At 47.6% G+C, this 18,378-nt stretch overlaps 1 protein-coding gene across 1 annotated transcript; it reads left to right on the plus strand.

Annotated features, from left to right (window-relative positions):
- Window positions 1–1,211: 1,211 nt before the first annotated feature.
- On the plus strand, window positions 1,212–17,046 carry LOC309392710 (vomeronasal type-2 receptor 26-like; the record flags this gene model as incomplete). Its single annotated transcript, XM_081954138.1, has 4 exons — window positions 1,212–1,256; window positions 8,683–8,809; window positions 9,107–10,005; window positions 16,879–17,046. The coding sequence occupies 4 exons, from the start codon at window positions 1,212–1,214 to the stop codon at window positions 17,044–17,046; spliced, it is 1,239 nt and encodes a 412-aa protein (XP_081810264.1).
- Between the last annotated feature and the right edge of the window lie 1,332 nt (window positions 17,047–18,378).

The following is an 18,378-nucleotide window of genomic DNA, read 5'->3' on the forward strand; positions in this document are numbered from 1 at the left end:
AGTTGCGTTCCGCCGATGACAAAGTCCTTGAGTAGAACGCGATGGGGGCTTCGCTCCCGTTTGGCATTCTGTGGCTGAGTACTGCACCGACGCCGAAAGGTGATGCATCGCAGGTCAATATCAGTGGTAGAGTTTGGCTGTACTGGATGAGTAGAGAGTCGGTCGTCAGCAGGCGCTTGACGGCGGCGAAGGCGGCCACCTCGGAACGTCCCCAGGTCCATTTCGCGTTCTTGGCTAGGAGTCGGTGTAGCGGCTCAGCGACGGTAGCTTTCTGTCTTAGAAAAACGCTGTAGAAGTTAAGAAGTCCGAGGAATGCCTGCAACTCGGTCTGATTTCGTGGTGCGGGGGCGTCCTGGATCGCCTTAATTTTCTTCGATGTTGGGTGTGTACCCAGTCCATCGATTCTATAACCAAGGAATTCTACGCTAGGCACGTTAATTTGGCATTTTTCCTTTTTTAGGCGGAGACCCTTTTCTCTAATTCTGGCCAAAACAGTCTTGACACGTTTTATTAGTTGCTCCTCGTTTGCAGCCGACACCAAGAGGTCGTCGAAATACGGGACGACTCCTGGTATGCCCTGCAAAAGTCGTTCCATAACGCTTTGGAACAAACCCGGAGCAATGCTTACGCCGAATTGTAACCGGTTGCATTTAAAAGCACCCCTGTGCGTCACTATAGTCCGCTGATTCAGAAGCTCTCGCCTCGTCTAGCGCAATTTGCAGGCTTAGGTTGGGTTTGGCCAACAAACGTTTTTGTAACGAAATGTCTTTTAACCCGCATATGAGGCGTGCCAGGATTTGCTCGTCCAGGTCCCTGAACACGCAATGCGTTGCTGCTTTTCGAAGCGCTGCAACGTACTGGTTGATGGATTCTCCCGCCTTCTAGTTCGTCGTGTTGAATTCCTGGCGGCGAACATGGCGGGAAGGTTTTGGCGCGTAATGTGTTTGCAGCGTCTGTTGTAACGCCGTCCATGTTACTGCCTGGATGGGGGTTGGCTCAGAGAGATCCCTAGCCGTTTCAAAAACCTCTCGACCGCAGTAGCTCAGGAACATATTCTTTTTCCGGTACTCCGGTACTCCTGTGAGATCGTTTGCCTCAAGGAAGCATTCGAATCTCAGCATGTAGGATTCCCAATGCTCGGCGATTGGGTCGTATGGAGTTGGTGGAGCATGCATCGACATCTTGTCTGCATTCGAATTTGCCGCGCTGAGATGGCTGCCGGGATTTCCGCCGAATCCCGGGGCTGGATTGGATCTGTAGATTCTGGAGGTGGCTTCTTCGTCCTATCTGTCTCTCTATCCCATCCTCGTCGCCAATGTTAGATTCGGGCAACGAGAGAACAGACTCCAGACGATAGTGACAACAACAGCTCTTTATTTAGTAGTAGTAGTGATCCCGCTTGCTATGGGGTCGAGTAGCTCCCCTTCTATAGGGATCTGGCAGACCACCCGACCAATCAGAACAACCCCTTGTTCCCGCCCTAGTGGCGGACCTGAGTGGAGACTTAAAGCGGTTTATGCTAATATCTAACAGGGATACTTTCCTAAGAGCTCACAATTCGGGAATAATGGGGGGGGGGAACCCTGCGCTTTCCATGCCCCATTTTGGCCCTGGAAAGCCTCCTGCACCAACCTGGAAGCCAAAAAAAACCCAAAACCCTGCAACTGTTTGAAGGCTGACGGAAGCCTCCAACTGAGCCAGGAAGCACTGGAGAGCCAGGCCATTCACACTCACTTCCAGCCCACCGGAGTTTCCTGCGCAATGTGAGCCCCCCCCCTGCATTCTCACGCGTCCCCCGCCCTGGCCCTCCACAAAGGCCCGAAAACCAACTGGCCGGCAGGAGGTGCGCCTGCATGTGGATGCTAGTGGAGCTGGGCTGGGGCGGCTGGCGTGCCGGGAGAGGACGCTCTGCATGCCACAGGTTCCCCATCATGGCTCTAATCCTTTCAATTCCTTTTTCAGATCAGTTTTGCAAGAGCTTCAGAGGCTCTGAGTGATAAAAGTCGATTCCCCTTTTTCCACCGGATGAATCCCAAAGAAGGATTCCATTACCCAGCAATTGTCCAGCTGCTCCTCCACGTCAGATGGACCCTGATTGGCCTCTTTGCTTCAGACACAGAAAAGGGAGAGAATTTCATGAGGACTTTTACTCCTGTGCTTGTCAGGAATGGAATTTGTGTGGTTATATCACAACTGTTCTCAACAACTGGATATACTGCATACCTCAGGGATTCCCTCTCTAAGTGGAGACAAGTCAACGTCTTTGTTCACTTCATGGAATATGATTCCATTTGGGACAGAATTCTTCCTTTCCATTTAACACTTATGCGTCTCCCAGGACCCATTGAAGGGAAAGTCTGGATCCTCACAAATTTTGCAGCATATCCAATAAACAAGCGCAGACTTCTCAAATACATCCATAGTATTTGGCTCTTTGGTTATCTGCCAAAAGAAAGGCCAAAAGATTCTGCCTTTAAACCCTATTACTTTGTGGAAGTAAAGATTAAAGATCATTATTTTCATTGTTCTCTTTCAAAGAATGTCTTTTCTGTCAAATGCCGCAGAAGATGCAACCAGATAGCCCCACTGGAGACCCAGGGGAAAAGGGACAGAAAAGGGTTCCAAAATGACTACAATCGTTACAGTCTCATGAAGACTCTGGTCCAGGCCATGAATGCTGCCTATTCCTCCAGATCGAGGAGGGGAAGGAAGGAGGGAGAAAAGATCTTGGGGTCTCCAAGGCTGCAGCCGTGGCAGGTATGGGGGTCCCGATATGGATCCATTAATCTTAGCCTTTGGAGGAGGAATCCAGAGGAGAAGGAGGGGAACCATCTCAATAGATCTGGCCAATTTAATTACCCAGGGAATTAATGGTTCCAAAGAGTGGATACCATGGCATTTTTATATTTAGCACTGCTAATTGGAAAATGCTGTATTCTTTTTCAAATAAATTCCTGTATTTGTGGGTTTGTGATCAGCCTGGTGGAATTCCACCTTTCCTCCGTCCCCATTGCAGGTGGGTCTGTGTGCAGCTGGAGAGGCAGCTAAGCCCCCCTATTCTCCTCCAGTGAAAGGGAGCCTGGCGTGGATCTGGATGCTTTATTGGGAGAAGAGGGCAGGTGAAACTGAGGAGATGCAGAAAGTGGAAATCAAATATAAATAGGAGATAGGCAGCATTAACTAACAGCCAGCAAAGGAGCAGCTGGAACCTCTCCAGCGATGCTCCGTGTGAGGGATGGAGGGTGTCTCCGGAAGACCAGGGGTCTCGGTCACAACGGCTGCTTCCGTCTTCTCCAAAGGCTGACAGAAAATGGAGTCTGGCTTCAGACCTTATAGTTAGGCTTATCTGCCCCTGGCCACTAGGTGGGGCTAGAGCAACAACAGCACAACAGTTATCGTATTTTTTAGAATATAAGACCCACCTTTTTCCCTCAAAAAAGAGGCTGAAAATCTGGGTGCGTCTTATACATCAAATACAGCAATTTTTTTACCTCCTGAAGCCCCACCCCCTTCACCAAAATGCCGTGCATAGCCTTATGGAGGCTTTCAGAGAGCTCCTGGAGGCTGGGGAGGGCAGTAATCAGCAAAAAATGGACCGTTTTGTGTCCCCCCCAACCCCCAGCAGCACTCTGTAAGCCAACATAAGGCTATGCATGCAATTCTTTTGACAAAACAACGGACTTGTTTTTGTGAAAAACAGGTCATTTTTTGCTCATTTTTGCCCCCCCCCCCATCAGGGTCACTCTGCAAGCCCCCCCCCAAGGCTATTCATGACTTTTTTTAAAGGGGGGGGCGTTTTCACAAAAACGGGCTGTTTTGGGGAGGTTTGCAGAGTGTAAAAACTTTTCCCCCCCTCTTGGAAAGCTCTTTAACTGGTTGATGAGAATTGCATTGATCAAGTGCTTTGCCAGCAGAAACAAAGTCTTAGGTGCTGCAGATTGTCAGCGATTTCCTTCTCCAGCACATGGATAAATACACCTGGAAACATCTACCTACCTACCTACTCTCTCTCTCTACCTACCTACCTACTGTATTTCTCTCTCTATCTCTTTTTTTCCTCTCTCTCTATCCCTCTACCTACCTACCCCCTCTCTCTCTATCCCTACCGACCTACTGTATTTCTCTATCTCTATATTTCTCTGTATTTCTCTCTCTATCCCTTTATCTAACTCCCTACCTCCCCACCTAACTACTCTCTCTCTCTCCCTACCTACTTACTGTTTTTCTATCTCTTTCTCTCCCTCTTCCTACCTACCTACTTTTTAAAAAAAAAAGCCTCTTCAAAACCTTGGTGCGTCTTATACTCTGGTGCATCTTATACTCCGAAAAATATGGTACATGTTGTGGCATGACAACCTTTATAAATTAGGAGGAAACCCTGAGGTCATCTAGCCCAATCCCTCCTCTCTGCAGGAATTCCAGTTCAAGCTTCTCTGACTGATGGCTGCTCAGTCTTTGCTCTCAGACGATCCATCAAGACTGAACTTCTCTGCTTTATTAGCTCAGCTCTAAAACAGCTCATCCTTTTATCATATTTTTTCTCTCATTCAGTTAAAATCTCCTCTCTTGTAATTAAATTCACTTTTTCCATGTCTGACACTCTGGAATAAGAGTCAGCGGATCTTACACTCGTGTGTAACAGGAGTCAGTTATTGGAAGAGGGTTGCATCCAGTGGTGGGATTCAAATCTTTTTACTACTGGTTCTGTGGGCATGACTTGGTGGTCTTGTGACTGGGTGGGTGTGGCTTGGTGGTCATGTGACTGGGTGGGTGTGGCTTGGTTGTATGACTTGCTGGTCATGTGATTGGGTGCGCATGGCTTGGTGGTCATGTGATTGGGTGGGTGTGGCTTAGTGGTCATGTGATTGGGTGGGCATGGTTAACTTGACATCACTCATGACAAGGTAGATACCTCTCCTTGCGTCAACTACATATAATTTCCCTGTCTATTTATTTACAACTACTGAACATCTAAAATACACAATTGACTCCTATGTATAAATGCCATATGTGTACATACATATTACATAGTTTAGTGTGTAAAGTATATATTGTATACTGTATGTACACACACACACACACACACACACACACACACACAAAGCTCTTCTAAAACTATACACATTCAACCTCACTTATTGCGTTTGGAAAAACACACCCAGAGTCCACTTTCTGCCACACATTTAACTATAACTTCTGCACATTAGAACATTACACAGGCCTTCAGATGCTCTTCCCTAGCCTGCACATGAGTGTTAGAGCCAGGAGATGTCATGAATTGAGTAAAATGTGGCAAAGCTCACTTAACAACGCTCTTGCTTAGCAACCAAAATGTTGGGCTCAATTGTCATAAGTCAAGGACTGTCTCTGCCTTCCTCTGCATGGCAGCCTTGTCCTAGTAAACTCCTTCTCCTTTTCTGGCAATTTTCCTCTCTGTTAAAGGCACCAAAATAATCCAGAGGATATCAGGTCTCCTGCTGGAGCAGGGGGTTGGACTAGATGACCTCCGAGATCCCTTCCAATCCTAGATTGCTGTGCTGTTTCAAAGAGTCTTCTGGAGCCTTCCTTCCTCTCTTCTTTTTTCTCTCCCTCCCCCCCTCCCTCCATATATGTATATATACATCCATCCACCCATCTATATCTTATTCACTTTCTTTTCCCTCCCTCCCTCCCTCCCTCTCTTTCTTTCTTTACCTTTTATTTCTTTTTTCTTTTCTTTCTTGTTTCTCCCTTCTTTTTCTTTCTCTCCCTTTCACCCTTTCTTTCTTTCTCTTTTATCCCTTCCTTTCCTCCTTTCAAAGCTAGGAGATCCACCTGAAACAAAAACTCATTTGGATGAAACCAGCCATTACATATACACACTCTTTCTCCCTTCCTCCCTCCCTCCCTCCCTCTAACAACCATCTCTGTGCCTCGCCTCATTGTTTGCTTTTAGCGGCAGGCCAATCACCAAAGTCCTTTCCAAGGGTGCTCTGGGGATCCCCCCCCCCAAAAAAACCCAGGTTGCTTCTGGAGGGGGCAGGCAGATGGGTAGCATTCCCCTCTCCCTGGGTGCCTGCAGCCTCGGAGCCTGCAGCAACTCCCGGCCCTTGCACTTCTCACTCGCCAGAGGATTTTCTTTAGTGTGGAAGGGCCCAGAGTTGCTCCACGGCTGCAGGCACCCAGGGAGGGGGGGGTTGGGGATGCTGTCCATCTTCCCTCTCCCAAAGCAACCTCGGAGGTTTTCAGCTCCTCTGCAGAGGCATTTTTTAAAAGAAAACCTCCCAAAAGCCACAAGATCCGGAGCTGCCAGTCTCCAGTAAGATGTGCATCTCGTGGCCTGGCCCAGCCCATCCCCTGCCCCACCCACCACCCCCAAATTGCACCTCATTGTGAGCGTCTCTCAGCCATTGTGTGCAGGGAAAAACCTTGCACAGTAAAGAAAAACTTCCCAAGAGTTTGAGAAATTGTTAATTACCTCACACTCACAAGAAGGTTTTCTTTACTGTGCAAGGCTTTTCCCTGCACACAACGGCTGAGAGACGCCTGCAGTGGGATGCAATTTGGGCCCACCCCTCACCCCAAGGCAAGGCCAATCAACCCAATAAGACTCAATAAGCCAGGGGTTGCTCCCTCGACCGGCTCCACCAAAGATCCCCTTCATCCTTTTTGAGTCGGTCTGCTTTGCCGCCCGGTGAACAACTGAGCCAAACCGCTCCTGCCAAGCGGTGTCCCCCACCTCCCCGTGTCCAACCGTTAAGCCAACCGATGGTTATGCAACCGGAGCCAACTGGGCGCAAAGTTGGGTTGACAATGAGCCTCCGAGGTCTCCCTCCTGCCTGCTTGCCCAGCACTTGCTCAGAGACCTCCTACCCTCCGGCTCCCCCCCCCAGCCTCCCCCCAACATCCCCCATGCCTGGGCACAGACACTCACCGGTTCTTTCTTCTTCTGTTTCCAAACTAAGCCCCGGTTGGTTGGTTGGTTGGTTGGTTGGTTGGTTGGTTGGTTGGTTGGTTAAAGTGTGCTTGGATCCGAAAGCTCCATCACTGGAGGCTTTGAAAAGGGAGAACTTTTCAGCTGCCAGCTGGCAAACAAAGCTCTCAGCCATGACCGGCGCTGCTGTGGCTCCCGCCGGCTGGGTGGACAAAGGAGCAGGTGGCGGCTGCGGCCTCAATCTGACACGAGCTGAGGGCCTAGTCTGGGGAGGTGGGGAGAGGCTTGCCCAGGCAGCTACTGCAACAGCAGGGCTGGCTAGGTCCCACCCCGTGTGTTGCACCCCCCTCCCAGCTTTCGGCCATGCCTCCATGTCGTTTTTGGGCGTGCAACACGCGGGAGATCCTAGCTGCAGTTAAGCCGTGAGCAACATTGGCCGGGAGAGGCAGGGAGAAAGGCCAATGGGGCTCACTTGTAAACTGAGGTTCCTAAGTGGGATCGAGCCAGGGGTGGGTTCTGGCTACCGCTACTGCCGGTTGCTCTGCGCATGCACAGAAGCCAAAAACAATATGGCCGAGAGAACCGGTTCAGGGGCGTGGCCACCCTGGGTCGCTGCCGGTTCCAGCAACCCAGGCCACCAGGTTACTACCGTTTCAGCCAAACTGGTCGAAACAGGTAGGAACCCACCTCTGATCTGGAGGTGTTTTCCACCAGGATTACAAGGGAGAAGATTAGCCTGACAGATTTCTTCTTGATCCCATGATTTCTGGGAATCAATCTGTTGTTTTCAAAGAGTTTATGAATAATCTCTTTTTTTCTCTGTTCATTTTATTCATTCACTTATGAAGATTATGGCAGTATTTGTATCCTATTTAACCATATTTGGAGATGAGACAATTGTAGAAGAAAGATTCAATGTGGGATAAGAAACAAAGTTTTCTGTTTTTCATATTCCTGGATGTTCCCATTCTAGTTTCATCCCTTTCTGGAGAAGAATGAATTTTGGAATATTTCTCACTATAAACTGTACTTGGACCAAAATGGAGAGATAGCAGCAGATCTGGCCATTTGGGGCTTCTTGGTTCTCCCCAAGAAGGATCCCAGAAAAGAGGCTCTGGCACTTTTTCAAGAACAGAGACTTTCTATCAGACAAGATGCTCTTTCACGGCTAAAGTTGCTCAATAAGGTGGGATAAATTTTGGTGTCTTTTCTCTGTTTTCCAAAGCCTGAGGTTCCATTTCAAGTCGGCAAAGCTTATAGTCTCCAGGGTGGTTGGCCTCCCATGCCAGTTGGTGTCATCTAATGGAAGTTCTTTAACAGATGGGACCTAAGTGGAGGGGCTTTGCCATGTTTTATGGAAACCTTTCAAGATCTTACTGGTCAGAGTTTTCTTTCTTCATCACAGTTTTATTCTATCTTTAAAAAATCTAATGGAATAAAAGTTTCCTAAAAATTTTATAGTAAACTTTATTCTCAGTTTAATATGAATATATCATCATACTTAAATCTTTTTTTCAATTCCATCCCTCTAGACTATTAAGTAGAAAAGTACCTTATTGCAATGTTAAATTCCAAAAGGAAAAGGAAGGAACTAAATAAAGAATCTGCCAGTTGTTCTACCTCCTGCATCTGTTTAGAAGTAGTCAGAGATTTCATATTTACCTCAGTGAAGACCAGAGGCTACTTGTCTCCATCCATTTCTACCTCCATTTTCCATGGACGGAGAGTCCTAACATCTTTTCTTTGCCATTCCTTGTTCTTCGGCTCAGTCCCTGCCTGAGTCCAGATGTGTGGAAAGCTGTCGTCCTGGATTTGTCAAGAGGGCTCGAGAAGGAGAGCCAGTTTGCTGCTACAACTGCATTCCTTGTCCGGAAGGGACCTTCTCCACTCAGGAAGGTGGGTCACATTGGAGGAAAGGAAGTGGAACTGATTCATTACATACATCAAATAATAAAGTTTGGTTCTGAACATCACACAGGAAATTATTTGGGTCCCAATTCTTCTCTCACTTTCATAGACGATTAAACAAAAAATTATTTTTTTAAAAAGTCTTATACTTCTTACCATCTCTCACTAGTGGTACTAATAAATGTGTCCTAGACAATATCTCCTGGTATCATTGTTGTCCAAATAAGGTATTTCCTGAAAGGTAAAAGAAGAGAATAGTAAGGGAATATGGTTTTTTTTTCTCAGATGCAGGAAAATGCACCAAGTGTCCGGATGACAAATATCCAAATGAGGACAGAATCCAATGTATCCCCAAAGTTATAACCTTCCTGTCTCATGAAGAACATCTGGGCATCATCCTGGTCTCTTTTGCCCTGCTCTTGTTCCTAACTACAGGCCTTGTTTTAATTGTCTTCATTAAATACCGAGAAACTCCCATTGTCAAAGCCAACAACCGGGATCTCTCCTACATCCTCCTGGTCTCCCTCCTGCTTTGCTTCTTGTCTTCTACTCTCTTCATTGGTCAACCAAAGAAAGCCACCTGCCTTCTCCGACAAACGGTCTTCAGCATCATCTTCTCAGTTGCCATTTCTTCTCTCTTGGCCAAAACCATCACGGTGGTGCTGGCTTTCCTGGCCACAAAACCAGGAAACCGAGTGAAGAGATGGCTGGGGAAAAGCTTGGCCAACTCCATCATCCTTTCTTCTTCTGCTCTCCAAATTATCATCTGCTCCATTTGGCTGGGAGTTTCTCCCCCCTTCCCTGACTCTGACCTCCACTCCCAGCCTGGAGAGATCATCCTGCAATGCAACAAAGGGGCTGTTGTCATGTTCTACGTCACCCTCAGCTACATGGGCTTCCTGGCTGCCATCTGCTTCACGGTGGCTTTCCTGGCCAGGAATCTGCCTGGGGCCTTCAACGAAGCCAAGCTGATCACCTTCAGCATGCTGGTCTTCTGCAGCGTCTGGGTGACTTTTGTGCCCACCTACCTGAGCACCAAAGGGAAATACATGGTGGCTGTTCAGGTCTTCTCCATCCTGGCCTCCAGTGCTGGTCTGCTGGGCTGCATCTTCATCCCCAAGTGCTACATTATCCTTCTGAGGCCAGACCTGAACACAAAGGAGCATCTCACAGCCAGAACAAATGTAAAAACATGAGAAAAAACACCATGATATTTAAGAATTGTATAATGTCCATTTATTTGAACGAATACCTGAATTATTTCCACTTAGATAGTATGCAGGAATCAAAGGACGTATCTAAATGTTTCCAAATGGGAAATTGTTGAAGGATTTTAATTCTTATAACTGCCTTCCTTTTCACCTCAATAAATCTTGCTAAAGAGAACTCTGCTAAAGTCATTCAGAGGAATTTGTTGTTCACCAACAGCCAATGAATTTGACACCTTTTAAAAATCGTTTTTTAAAAAAAGATTCCTATGGACAGCACTAAAAGTGTATGTGTGAGAGAATGAATAGGGAAAGTGGTAAGGTGGATTCTATGGGAGCCAAGCTCCAACTACCATGTTATTTGATAATCTCCATGAGAACCATTGGCCATCCCACCAAGCCAGAGAATGTGGGGGCCTCCAGGTCCTCTTGCTTAGATGTTCTCATCCAAGGAGACCTGCTTAGTTCACCTTTCCCATAGTTGCTCCTGCCCTGTTAAAGAAGCTTTTCTATGAGATCCACCATCCTGTCTCCATCCTGTTTTTTGGGTGATAAGGACAGTAGAAACATCCGGTTCTTTTCCCCATGGTCCAGGTTGAGACTGGAGTCCAGAAGATGTGGGTGGAGAAACCCCACAGGAGAGTCAGACTGCATCCTGAGGAGATTGGGCTCCTTGTGGCTGTACCAGGTGAATAGTTGCAAGCAGGAGATTGAGTGTGTCTCAAACTCCATCGGAGGAAAGAAAGAGGGTCTCTCTCTCTCTCCAATGTGGGAAGCCCAGCAGTGCAACTCTTGAAGGTCTGACCTGCTGGGTTGCCCTCAGTCATCTCAGGCTGCTTCCAGCCCCAGAAACAAGCCCTACCAAGAACTCAGCTCCAGGCTCCTCAGAAGCTAGCAGAAGGGAGAAGAAAGGGGAAATTCTTATTACAAGATCCTGAACATCTCTGGAGATAAATTCCAATGGACTATCAGCCAATCAAGGTAGTCCTCCATGTATGACCACAATTTCTGTTGCTAAGCAAGGCAGTTCTTAAGTAAGTTCTGCCTCATTTTACAACCTGCTTGCCACAGTTGTTAAGCAAATGAGCGTGGTCATTAAGCAAATCTTAGATTGCTCCCATCTTCTTTGTTGGCCTTTTGTGGAGGGTTGGAGGTTTCTTCTGAGTGGCTTCTCCAGAGCAGCAAAGGCAGGAGAAGACCCACAAGTGGGAGGCCGCCAATCAGGATGACTCATTGCAGGGGATTCTTCCTCTTTCCTGGAACTGAGGAAGGAGGCAGGAAGTGGGAGAGGGGAAAGAACTCCTGGGTGCAAACATAGAGTAGATATCCAGGACGGAATCCAGGATGTCTCTTAATCTGTCCCTGGGGTGGCTTTCCCCAGCTTGGCCATTTCAGATAGGTTCAACTACAACTCCCAGAATTCCCAGCAGAGCGTTGATTGCATCATCATGGATACTTCTGACCTATGGGCCACCCAGCCCTGGGCCTTCTTGGAATTGTAGTTGATGCACCTGCTGGATGATGGAACGGAGAAGGAGGCTCCTAGAGGCCAGCCACTCGTGTGCGATTTGCAGACTGGATTTGGATGAAACATGAGGACGTAAACCATGAGGACATAAAGCCAAAGGATCCTAAATGTTGGAATTCCTATACTGTTTAATTCAGTGTTTGTCATCTCTGGCAACTGAAATATATTAATTATTAGTTTTAAATTTATTGAATTTAGCTGGAGTAGAAAGAAGAAGAAAAAGATAAGAATAGAAAAAAGACCATTGTGCCACAAGACACAAATACACACACAAACACAGAGTTCAGAAATTCTTCATATATGCAAGATATAAAGTTTTATGCAGCAGTTTCCGTAAAGGACACCCATAGTTATAACAGCCAAAGCCCAGTTGACACCTTTAAGTAACTGTTCAGAAACAACAGGATTTCCTTGAGGAATCAGGCCCACAAATTTCCCCTTCGAAGGTTGGAGATCAAAAGGCAGAGAGGCCATTTCTGTGCTCTCTCCATCAGCATACAGATAACTGAGGTGCTGTCAGCCTCTGCATCGTTATTCGCTTTCGGCTGCCATTGAAAAAGGGAGGGGGGGCATGGTATTTGGGAGGGGATTAATTGTTACACGAGAGAAAGTGGAAAAGGGAGTTTTGTTCTCACCATCTACTGCGCATGCTGATGCCTGGGGTTTAGAGTTGGTCAAGGCCAACAGTCCTGCATACCAACCTGATGATGTTTCTTGGAGATGCAACCCACATGACTCCTGAGGGATTTATGGATTGGACAATGGGATGGGGGTTGTTGGGTGGGAGGGGGTTGGACATATATTTATATGTATGATTCCGAGCGCTTCTGCTTCAGATCTTGCTTTACTTTGCTGCTATCTTTTCATAGCCAGTAAAAGTACTCTTAATTCTACAAAATGGAGTTAAGTGGTTTTTTCCTTGGTTGCTGAAGGAGGTTGGCCTGACAGGTGCCCTTAAAGAGGAGAGGGGTCTGGGCAATGACTGGGAGATACAGGTCCAAGTGAAAGTGCAAGGATCTTGTCACAATGTTGAGGTCCCTTTTTATTCTAGATCTCCCAGGGCTGCAGCAGCAACAGACACAACATCAAAGGTTCAGTCTCCGGTCTACAAATGGAGCCGCACCAGTGTTGGCAAACACACCTGGGTCTCCCTTCTTGGAGGAAAGTGGCCTTATTTGTTGCCAAGCATGAACCACAAGGATGCATGAATTAACATCTGGAGGGCACCATATTGGGGCAGGCTGTTCTCATTCATTATCCACAACTGATGGTGTCTTAACAGCCATGAATCAACAGGTGGAAGGCCCCTGTCCAGTAATTAATGGTTGGTTCTCTCCTATTTTTTAAAATGTGATAATTGTAACTTCAGTGTGATGGTGAATTCCTTGAAGACACATGAATTGTTCCTTTATCTGACGAAAGTATTCACTACATGGGGAACAGTCAAGTCTATCCTATGTCTTTTTAGGTCCCCTTCTTCTTGGTAAATGGAATTGCATCAAATCAAATCAAATCAAGTTTATTACATCAAAGACCAGGACAAAAAAAAAACACTCAAGTTATCTCCAGTTAAAAATTCTAGAATGAAATAATAAACAGATAAAATCTATATTAAAATCACAATTGGGCATCCAATCTGTCAGTTACACATGGCCTAACAATACTATCACTCCTTAACCTGTGAGGCCCAAAGTCATTAAATACTAAAAGATGAAGTAGTAATGCAAAAGGGTTTCCTACATCAGTTGTGTAAAATAGCTATGGTGGCTTAATCTCGTCTTTCCCATGGATCCCCAGTGCTGCTGTGGAGAATCGAGCCACCTTTGCTGTAACCAGAGTCTGTTCGGTCTTAAGCAGCCACTGGAGCTAAGCAATGTCTGAATGGCCAGGATGCCTATCGGTTATTTGGAGGACATGTTTCTTTCTAATATCTCCATAGAAAGAGCATCAAGGGAGTCTGTGTCCAACTGTCTATCCAGGAGAGGATGGACAATTGGAGGAGGGAGGGAGGGAGGGAGGTGGGGGACTGACTTGCTACCTCGTGTGCCAGATGAGTCTGACCAGAGCGAGATCTGGGAGCTGGAACCGAGCAGCCAAATGGGCTGAGCAGTTGGAGGGGGGGCAACAGCCCGCAGGAGAGGAGGGGAGGGGAGAGCAGCCAGAAGCTGAAGGGGAGCCCAGGGGTCCCCAGGAGAGGCCTCAGGGGAGCAGAGAGCCCCAAGGCAGCAAGGCTGAGGGAGCAGGGGGGCAGAATGGGAGGACAGGACTGGGTGGAGGGTCTCGGGGGCAGGCAGAAGCTCCTGCTGTTCCAGAGCCTCTATGGGGAAGCAAGAGAAGGAGGAGGCCATGCCTAACATCTAACTGTACTTTCGCTCCCTCCCCCCTGCCCTCATGCATACACCCCATACCACCCCATAGATGGCCTCTCTCACCGGTCAGACAAGCACATCCAAACCACTCTAGACCCGACTCTCAGCCCATAAAAAAACTGGCAAACATCCCATTGAACCCCTCTGGCTCTAAGCCTATGGGGAGCCCCCCAAACATTCTTCATCAAGCACAGGGAATTTAACCAACCGTAACAGTCTAAGAGAGTTGGAAGGGACCTTGGAGGTCTTCTAGTCCAAGCTCTGCTCAAGCAGGCTAACAGTGGAGTCTTTAAGAGAGTTCTACCTTCAGCAAGCTAAGAGAGATCTAACAGAATGAAATTCAAAGTAGAGAAAAGTAAAGTCTTACACTTGGGTAAGAAAAGCCAAAGGTACACATATAGACTGGGTGAAATCAGGCTTAATAGCAGTAACCGTGAGAGGGATCCTGGAGTCTTAGTGGAGAACCAATTAAATATGAGCTAGCAGTGTGCAGCGGTAGCAAAAAAAGCAAGTGCAATCCTAAATTGCATTAACAGATGGATACTATCAAGATCAAGAGAGGTACTAATACCACTCTATAAAGCCATAGTAAGACCACACCTAGAGTACTGCATCCAATTTTGGTCACCACACTATTAAAAAAAGATGTTGAGACTCTAGACAGAGTGCAAAGAAGAACAACCAAGATGATTATGAGCAGAGGTGGCACAGGGGTTAGAGTGCAGAACTGTAGGCTACTTCAGCTGCCTGCTAGCTGCAGTTTGGCCATTCAAATCCCACCAGGCTCAAGGTTGACTCAGCCTTCCATCCTTCTGAGGTGGGTAAAATGAGAACCCAGACTGTTGGGGTCAATATGCTGACTCTGTAAACCACTTAGAGAGGGCTGTAAAAGCACTATGAAGCTATATATAAGTTTAAGTGCTATTGCTATTAGGGAACTGGAGGCTAAAACATATGATGAACGGTTGCAGGAACTGGGCATGGCTGGTGTAGTGAAGAGAAGGACTAGGGGAGACATGATAGCAGTCTTCCAATATTTGAGGTGCTGTCACAGAAAGGGAGAGGACAAGCTATTTCTCCAAGGCACCTGAAGGCCGGACAAGGAATAATGGAGGGAAACAGAAAAAGGAGAGATTCAACCTAGAACTAAGGAGAAATTTCCTGCCAGGGAGACCAATCAACCAATGGAACAGAAGTTGCCTTCAGAAGGTGTGGGAGCTTCATCCCTGGAAGCTTTCAAGAAGAGACTGGACAGCCATTTGTCAGAAATGGTGAAGGGTCTCCTGCTGGGGGGGAGGGGTGATGTACCAGATGACCTACAAGCTCCCTTCCAACTCTATTTATCTTTTCTAGTTTCTAGAGAGACTGAGAAAGATTCCACATGTGAATGTCAGAACCTGTGAATGCAGAAATGCTTAATTCCTTCTTTGAATCTCTTTTTAGGCACAAAGAAAAAAAACATGGAAAGAACAACGAGAGAGATAGAATCGGTATTCAATTCCAAATAGGCACAAAATTCCTAAAGTGGCTGACCAATTGCACCCAGTGAGTAGTCCTTCATGGAGCTACATCTACATGGGGTGAAATATTCAGAGGGGGACCTCAAGTTTCTGCCTTGAGCCCCGGACTCTTCCATATCTTCCCAAATGATCTATATGAGGGGACAGAAAGGGAACTCATCAGGGTTGCAGATGGCACCAAGCTTGTGGGAATTACGAGAATATTAGCTCAATATCCAGAAGACATAAACATTGGATGCTACCTAAAGAGATGCAGTTCACTGGTGAGAAAAGCCAGGATCTGCACTTAGGAGACCCCAATGCCTAGGAACAGAACAGGGGGTACCTGGCTCAGCAGTGGTACCTGTGCAAGGATCTCCTGGCAAAGCACTTAAGGATCAGCCAGAACTCTGCTGCAGATGACAAAATAGGCCCAGGCAGTCTTAGGCAGCAATACAAGAGGGGCAGATTCAAGAGGGAGAGAAGTGCTGGTACCGCTTTCTGTCTCTCTGGTCAGACCATCCTTGGAATACTTTGTCCAGTTCTGGTCACCCCGGAAAAAGAAAATTTGAGGAGATTCTGGACAGTGTGAAGAGAAGAGGAACAAAGATGATTTAAGGTCTAGAGGCCAAATCGTATGATAAACAGTTGAGGGAGTTCGCTATGTCCAGCCGAGACAAGATGGGAAGGATTGGGCAGCCATGATAGAATCTTCTGGCACTTTCAGGGGCTCCCACAGGGAAGAGGGGGGTGACTTCGTCTCCAGAGCCCCAAAAGAAAGGAGAAGAAGAAATGGGTGGGAGTTTTTTAAAGAAAGACCCAATCTAGGAGAAGTTTTCAGACAGCAGGAACAATTAAGCCATGGAATAAGTTGCCTCCCAAAGTAGTGAGTGCTCCATCTCTGGAAGTTTTGAAAGTGGACAAGAGAACCAAATAACTGGGATGGTATAAAGTTCCTGCCTTGAGCAGAGGGTTGGACTAGAAGACCTCCAAAGTCCCTTCCACCCTATAAATCTACCTCCTGTGTTCTACCATCCCTAAGACTACTTCACCACCCACCACCCACCGGCCACTGACCAGCTCCAGTTGGCCTTGGTGGCCCCTGGCTTCCCCCTCCTGTTGCTTCTTTCTTGCAGCCTCTGGAGCAGCAGGAGTTTCTGGCTGCCCCCGAGACCCTCAACCCAGCCCTGTCCTCCACCTCTGCCACCAGCTCTGTCAGCCTTGCGGCCTCCGGGGGTCTCTGCTGCCTCGAGGCGTCTCCTGCAGACCCCTCTGCTCCCAGTTCGGCTTCTAGCTGTTCTACTCTCTTCTCCTCTCCTGTGGACTGCCCAGATCTCAGCTGCTCGGCTCGTTTGGCTGCTCGGTTCTGCCTCCCAGATGCGGCTCTGGCCAGACTCTCTGCCCTCCCCACAGCAGAGCCCTTACCCTCCTCACCGCTGCCCCTCGGCCTCAGATGGCACTCCAAGACTTGGAGCTGATCCTGGGGATCCACCTCTACCAATCTCACCTCACCACTGCCACGGCCATCACCTCCATCCTCCTTCTTGGCTTGGAGCCCTGGGATTCCTCAGTGCTCTCAGGCCCTGATGCTCGGTGGCTGCGAAGCTTTCAGCTCAGCTGACAGTCCTGCAGTGACTGGTAAGGTGGGGGTAAGGGAGGGGCTTAAGCTGGTAAGGGTGGGGCTCTCCTGACTCCCCTGGCACACTGGGTGGCAAGTCAAGGGAAGGGAGGGGAAGAATCTCTTTTCTCTTTCAAATGGGTAAAAGGCCTCCATTCCTCCATTCCAGGTATGGGGAGAGAGAGTGTCAGCAAAGTTGTCCCATGTGCTGGTCACTCAGGAGTGCCAACATCATTTCTGAAGAAGGCCACTTGGCTGGTGACCTCCCTGTGGAGATCTTCCCTGTCTTTCTCCAAACACCTGTCCTGCAGCTCTAATTCTTGGATGGCCATTCTGACATGGGTCAGTCCTTCTCTGTTGCCCTCCAGAGTTTTCTACAGGTCTTCCATTCTGTCCTGGTAAACACAGGTCTGCTGCTGCTGCAGATGTTTGAGGTGCTTCTTCTCATTTCCCCTCACATTCTGAAGAATGGAGACTTTCTGCTTCAATGGCTTTTCTCCACAAAGTGGAACTTTGATCCATCTCAGCCAGTTCATGCTGCAGACTCTAGAGGTGCTTCTTGAGTTCTTAAGAAGGTTCCAGAACTTTTTGAGGAGCTTCTCAGAAGTTCTAAGGCAGCCTTCTCAAGTTTGAGGAAAGCCACTTGGCTAGGAACCTCAGACATTTCCTTCCGGAGTTCTTCAGTGTGTTTCACCAAAGATTCTTTCTCTGGCTCCAACTGGTGGGTCATCGTGTTGGCATGGTCCAAGCTTCCTTTGTTGTCCAGCAGAGTTTTCTGCAGGTCTTCTGTTGTGATCTGAAGTCGATTCACTGTCTGCTTGAGACAACTGTGCTGCTCTTTCATTCGTTGTTTGTCTTTCATGGATTCCTGGATCTCAAAGTCAAGGGAATCTGGTTAATCTGGAGATCATGGAGGCCATCACTGCTCATTGAGAAAACAGCCCAAGGATATTCCCTAAAGGACCATTTCTTCCCTGCTGCTGACCTGTTTGGAAAATGGAGAGACACAATCACTTCTTCTCTCAGTTCAGGGAACATTTTGCTAACTGCCTAAAGTCCACAGATGCCTTCAGGTGGCCCAGCTTGAGAAACTCTGACTTAATCCATCACAACTGATCTCCCTTCAAACTATCCTGACTTCCCATTGGATTCTGACTCCAGTTCGTGGCTTCTCTTCTCTCAAGACTCTCCAAAGGAGTCAGAATCTGTGATCGGTCAATTCGGTCACTTCTGGCACTGCTAGGGGGTTTCTCATGAGACGGAAAGGGGGGGACCATTCGGATTAGGAAAGAGCCCCCCCCCCCTCCAAGTACTTACCAGTCCCATCCAATGCAG

The sequence above is a fragment of the Natrix helvetica genome (assembly GCF_964273705.1).
Source record: "Natrix helvetica genome assembly, chromosome: 5".
Classification (NCBI taxonomy): domain Eukaryota; kingdom Metazoa; phylum Chordata; class Lepidosauria; order Squamata; family Natricidae; genus Natrix; species Natrix helvetica.